At 48.0% G+C, this 5764-nt stretch overlaps 1 protein-coding gene across 2 annotated transcripts; it reads right to left on the bottom strand.

Moving 5' to 3' along the window:
- Positions 1 to 209: 209 nt before the first annotated feature.
- LOC123119554 (54S ribosomal protein L37, mitochondrial) lies at positions 210 to 4704 on the bottom strand. Of its 2 annotated transcripts, none has more exons than XM_044539401.1 (2): positions 4299 to 4704; positions 210 to 774 (listed from the first exon to the last, which is right to left on the bottom strand). In XM_044539401.1, exon 2 carries the CDS (start codon positions 770 to 772, stop codon positions 383 to 385), a length of 390 nt encoding a protein of 129 aa, XP_044395336.1. In that variant the 5' UTR covers positions 773 to 774; positions 4299 to 4704; the 3' UTR covers positions 210 to 382. The 2 variants fall into 2 exon arrangements, with proteins under 2 accessions (XP_044395336.1, XP_044395335.1); XM_044539400.1 differs by having other exon boundaries at positions 210 to 791; positions 4299 to 4697.
- Between the last annotated feature and the right edge of the window lie 1060 nt (positions 4705 to 5764).

Genomic DNA, 5764 nt, shown 5'->3' with positions numbered 1-5764 from the left:
CCTAAACCCTAGCCGCCTCCTGCCTTCGCCGCCGCTGCTTCCGTCGCAAGGACGGCGCCACGCCGCCGGCCGCCACGCACCAGCCCTCGTCCTTCCCCCTCCTTCCCCTACAACCTACGCCCTAGATCCGGTAGGGCCCTAGCTCCTACCAGTTTTTGACACTTTTACTTCAAAGCATGGAACTTACATCTTACCGTGAAACGCAAACAAGCAGGAGCATGGGAAACTTGCTACAGCATTTGCTGCAAGATACACAGACAAACAATATGCTGGTCGCATAGGCTACATTCTACTGCGAGCTCAACTTCAATGCTACGTGCATTATTACCAAAATCAACTACTCCAGATAAGAAGACACCATGATGAAATGAAATTGTCCTGATCAGTTCTTAGCTGTGAGAGCATTGTTCTCCTTGATCCGAGTCCGGTTGTCCAGCTTGACGAAACGCTTCTGGTCTTCATAGGGCAGCGCCTTGGCATCTTTCCTCCGTAGCTCGCTCAGCACTGGACGCTTGTCGATCATGTGCCACAGCCAGCCAGGGTACTCAGAGTCTGGTTGGATCTTCGGGTCAGAACCCTCCTTCAGGATATCCGCCCCAAACACACTTGTGCTCTTCATTTCTTTGCTGAGCACAGGTTTAGCATCAGCCGCGCCACCTTTTCCGCCTTTCTTGCCCTTGGCCGCAACGGCAAAGCCTCTTGTCCCAACCAATTGAGCTGCGTCTCTTGGAATAACTCCACGCTTCAATACTCGTGTCCAAGACACTGCCATTCCTGGGTCGATATTTTAGCTGCACATGTCAATCATCACAACTAAGAAGTGTTAACTCTGCTAAAAAAAGAATCAAGTGTCTACTGATATAACATTAGAAAACCACCAGTGCTGACAGAAAAAAGAAGGTTCAAAATCCGCAACAAATCAAGGCATTTGAACAGAAGGTCGTATAATTAGTACACAGATGTACAAGGAGTATGCTGACTCTGGAATATCAGATCTGGGGCCATGTTATCGCAGCCTGCTTCTGCCACAAGGTCTTTATTTATATACTGTAATATGGGGAACTAAAGCTCGAAAGCTAACATGTTTTATTTAAGACTTGTTATTCTGCTTTCGAAGATGTTCACTGCAATTTATTTCCAAATTCTTATGTTGTTCAATTGAATACATGAATTACACATGGTTAAAGATGACAATCAGATATAACCATCATCTAAAGGTTCTTGCAAAAGTAAAAAACAAATAAAACAACATTTAGACCGGATCAGACCAAAGTCCTGAAGAACATCAATGCTATTTCCAGCATCAAGCCCCAACCAAAGCAAAATCTGAACTATAATAATCCCAGATTCCCCGCGTAAGGCCATAGTGCATGATTGGCAGTATGGCATCATTCACAAGATGTCAGGCAATGAGCGCCACAATATGATTAGCAAATTTCTCTAGGAGTTTAGCAAAACCATGAGAAAGGTGCAGACCAGAAATGCCCAGTTAACACCGGTCTGTTTCTTGTTGAAGCAAAATCAATTGGAACATCAGACACACCTTCCAGCATCAAGCATTAGCCGACCCAAAATCAGAACTACAATTCCGCCTTTAGACCATTTATTTATTATGCACAATTCACAATCAGCTATATGCAGCACTACATGGGTAGCGAATTTAATTCACCGTTAAACCATCGGAGGGTTGCACCTATCACAGGATGAACAACTTTGGCAGGGGCGGATGCAGTTTTTTTTTAACCTAAAGCAGTAGTTAGTCCAATCCTACGTGAAATGTAGATGTTAAAATGCTAAACCCATAATTGTTTTTGGTCCAATAGATGGACCAACCACAAAGAAGCACAGTACAATCTGTGTCAACATTGGACTGGGATCAGGTGACATTGCTTCACGCAGTCACGCCGTAACATGCGGCTGTGCATCTACCATTCAAGGAAAATCTAACGTCTCACAATGACCCAACCGAAAAAACGATTCGGACTTGGCTTTTTCAGTCATTCGACAGTAGCAACACAGGGATCGGTTTGCCAAATACTAGAAACTACATTCCTACATTTCAACGCATCCGCCCATTAGAAACTGAAAAAAAAAATCATACTTAGAGTATCTATAGTCGGGGGCCTTAAACCCTCTCAAACGTCCAGGCGGGCGGCCCGGTCAAAAAAAAAAACCCGACCCATCCGGACACCTCAAACCGGCCTCAGATGCTCGGACTGACCGGCACATCTCATATCCAGCCCATATTTAGGGCGACCCGAGCGTGCTGGGGCGCGTCCTATGTCGCATCCAATCCACGTCCTACTCCACCGCGTCATCCGCCATGGCCACATCGGTATTCTCCTCTGCTGCGTCCACCATGGTCGCGTCGGCCTCCTCCTCCTCCTGCTGCTCCACCACCACCTCCGCGCCGGCCTCTTCCTCCTCCTCGTCCTGCTCTGGCGATTCCTGGGAGCAGTCTGGCTACGATCCTGGCTCCAAGCAGAGACCTAATCTCCTTGAGTAGCTCGAGGCGCCGCTCCGACGTCCGCATCGTGTACGTGGTCACCCACTTCCCGGCCATGGTTGTCGTGACCGGCGAGCGAAGAGGGAGATGCGGGGCCGGCTGGCGGCGCGGAGAGGGAGGCGGAAAGGGAGATAAGTGGAGTATCAAGGGCTGGGGGTCACCATTCGGCTTACATAGCGAGACTTAGCCCTAGGGCGGCGAGCCGGAGTGGCGCAACGCGGTGTTCACGCCCTTGGAGAAGATGCCCACCGGACTGTTGGGTTTCCGAACGATTTCGCGTGGGACCGCAACGTCAGTCCGATGTGGCGGACACGTCCGGGCGCGCCCATATCCGCCCCACATATGGGCTGAATATGATGGGTGCCAGTCGCCCAGGGCGTTTGAGCCTAGTTTGAGACGTCCGGATGGGTCACGACAGCCATGGCCGGGCAGTGGGTGACCACGTACGCCTTGTGGACGCCGGAGCGGCACCTCGAGCTACTCAAGGAGATTAGGGCTCTGCTTGGAGCCAGGATCGTAGCCAGACTGCTCCCAGGAATCGCCAGAGCAGGACGAGGAGGAGGAAGAGGCCGACGCGGAGGTGGTGGTGGAGCAGCAGGAGAAGGAGGAGGCCGATGCGACCATGGTGGACGCAACGGAGGAGAACACCGATGCGGCCATGGCGGATGACGCGGCGGAGGAGGACGTGGATTGGATGCGACATAGGACGCGCCCTGGCACGCTCGGGCCGCCCCAGATATGGGCTGGATATGAGATGTGCCGGTCAGCCCGAGCGTCTGAGGCCGGTTTGAGGTGTCTGGATGGGTCGGGCTTTTTTTCTTTACCGGGCCGTCCGGGCGGACGTTTGAGAGGGTTTGAGGCCCTCGACTATAGATGCTCTAAGTATGATTTATTTTTTCAGATTCTAATGGGTGGATGCGTTGATGAATTGGCTGATGCAAGTTTGATCGGTCCAAGTTCTCAATTTCAATGTATAAATATTTATTTTCCAAAACAAATGTATATACTCCCTCCGTTTCTAAATGTAAGTCTTTTTAGAGATTCTAATATGGAGCAGAATAAGTGAATCTACACTCTAAACTACGTCTACATATATCCGCTGTAGTCCATATTGAAATCTCTAAAAAGACATAAATTTAGGAACTGAGGGAGTAGATTTTTTTTGATTAGTTTGAATTGCTAACCACATATATCACGTGGTAACAGAGGTTGGTACAACGTGTAAGAATATAGTTTCTAGTACTCCCTCCGTCCCAAAATTCTTGTCTTAAATTTGTCTAAATACGGATGTACCTAATACTTAAACGTGATTTGATACATCCGTATTTAGACAAATCTAAGACAAGAATTTTGAGACGGAGGGAGTATTTGGCAAACCGATCCCTGTGTTGCTACTGTCGAATGACGGAAAAAGCCAAGTCCGAATCGTTTTTTCGGTTGGGTCATTGTGAGACTTTAGATTTTGCTTGAATGGTAGATGCACAGCCGCATGTTACGGCGTGACTGCGTGAAGCAATGTCACCTGATCCCAGTCCGTCAACATTATACCAAGAGATGTACAATATATCTGAAATTACTAGTGTCGGCACAATTACAACAGAGAAGTACAACCTGAAATTACAATGTCGGAAATTAGTCATCTCTCAAACTACCACAAGAGAGAGGAACGAGGATAATACTGTAGTAGTATTTGGTTTCAGAGAAATATGCAGTCTGAAATCGCCATTTCTGAAATTACTCATCTTTGCAGAAGAGAAAAGAGAGAGGGAGAGAAGCCTAGGCTGCTGAGTACCTTGGGTGGTGGCTGCGCAGGAGGAGCCGGAGCGCACGCTGGGTGGCGTCCGTTGAAGATGCGGAAGAGGAGGAGGCGGTCGGTAGAGTTGAAGATGGGGAGGAGCCGGCCGCGGTCGGTGGTAGCAGGAGGTCGTAGGGGAGGAGACTGCGGCGGGCGGCGGGGAAGTTCGGCGACGAACCCGGGGAGGGAAGGGGCGTGACACCGGCTGCGGCGACGCGTGGGATCTAGGCGGCGGCGGCGCGAGGTGGTGGAGACAGCCCAGATTCGAGGACCCTTTTTCAGCGAGTGCAGTTGATCAGCAGAGCTGTATCATTTCATTTCAGGCCTTCTCTGATTGTGAATCTTACTATATACTTCAGCTCATGGTTAATGGCTATAAGGAGTTCTCATATCCTCTAGAGCCAATCTTATAGCCTGCTTCACCTTATTGTACTTGCTCTAGAGCATCTTTCACGTCGAGCCGCCGGCAACCGTCTGACCTTGACGTGTTTTGCCATCATCGATCTGTCAACCGGTCCAGGCGTATTTTTTTAGACAATCTGGAGAGGGGATGCAGGCGTATGAATCACTATCACGCATGCTTCAGACTAACTTGGCCCACCAAAAAATCCTCTCGTTCGCCTGTACGTTTTCCCGCCCGAAGTCAGTTGCTCGCATTCATGCCGGCCCATATCAGATGTGACCACTCACTGAAGTCAGCATCAAAGCAGCTTGCCACCCGTTGCTTGTTTGCTGTGCACGCCTTCTCTCCGCATTGAAACAACATCAGTCTACCCGCCTACCTCCATTAAATCGGCGCATGTGCTGAGGAACCTACTCTAACGCCATGAGTCCCAGAAGGTCACCACCACCGCGTATCTGGGTTACACAGCCAATGTAGTTTCTCAGTTGAGCCGTATCATTTCAGTTCAGGCCTTCCATGCAAAACTTATTTTGAACAGTTTCCCCATAAATATGATTGACCTTGTGAATCTTACTAGACTTAGTAGACTATATATAGCAGACAACGAAAATGCTGAATGGAGGTCGGCCTCCATGGAAGCCGAATTTAAGATGACCAAGATTCATATTTGTACGTTTCAGATTTTTATTTAAAAAATACACATATACTTAGAGACATTAATGTACAACTGTGTAAATTTTCAAGATAAAATATGTTAAAATGAGTGCTGCAAAAGAATTATGCGCCTTTTTATTATATGCACCATTCATCCTTATAATCCATGATTTTGTTTTTATTTGTACAGCTCGCATTCAAGGTATTTCAGCCAAAAGTAACACACACATACACATCATATCCTTGCATACATACTTGTACAATTTTTTTCAGATTTTTTTGCAACTGATAAGTTTAATCTTTTTTTTCAGAAAATTCGGCCTCCATGGAGGCCAAGCTCCAAAACGCCCTACTCTTCTTACAAACGTATTGTTACATGTGGCACTCTTAGCATACAACATTTGGC

The sequence above is a fragment of the Triticum aestivum genome, chromosome 5D (assembly GCF_018294505.1).
Source record: "Triticum aestivum cultivar Chinese Spring chromosome 5D, IWGSC CS RefSeq v2.1, whole genome shotgun sequence".
Classification (NCBI taxonomy): Eukaryota; Viridiplantae; Streptophyta; class Magnoliopsida; order Poales; family Poaceae; genus Triticum; species Triticum aestivum.
This window is presented reverse-complemented; position numbering and strand designations above follow the sequence as displayed.

Bases quoted from the DNA above. Each gene is read 5' to 3' on its own strand.
- LOC123119554 (XM_044539401.1), bottom strand. From the start codon at position 772: ATGGCAGTGTCTTGGACACGAGTATTGAAGCGTGGAGTTATTCCAAGA.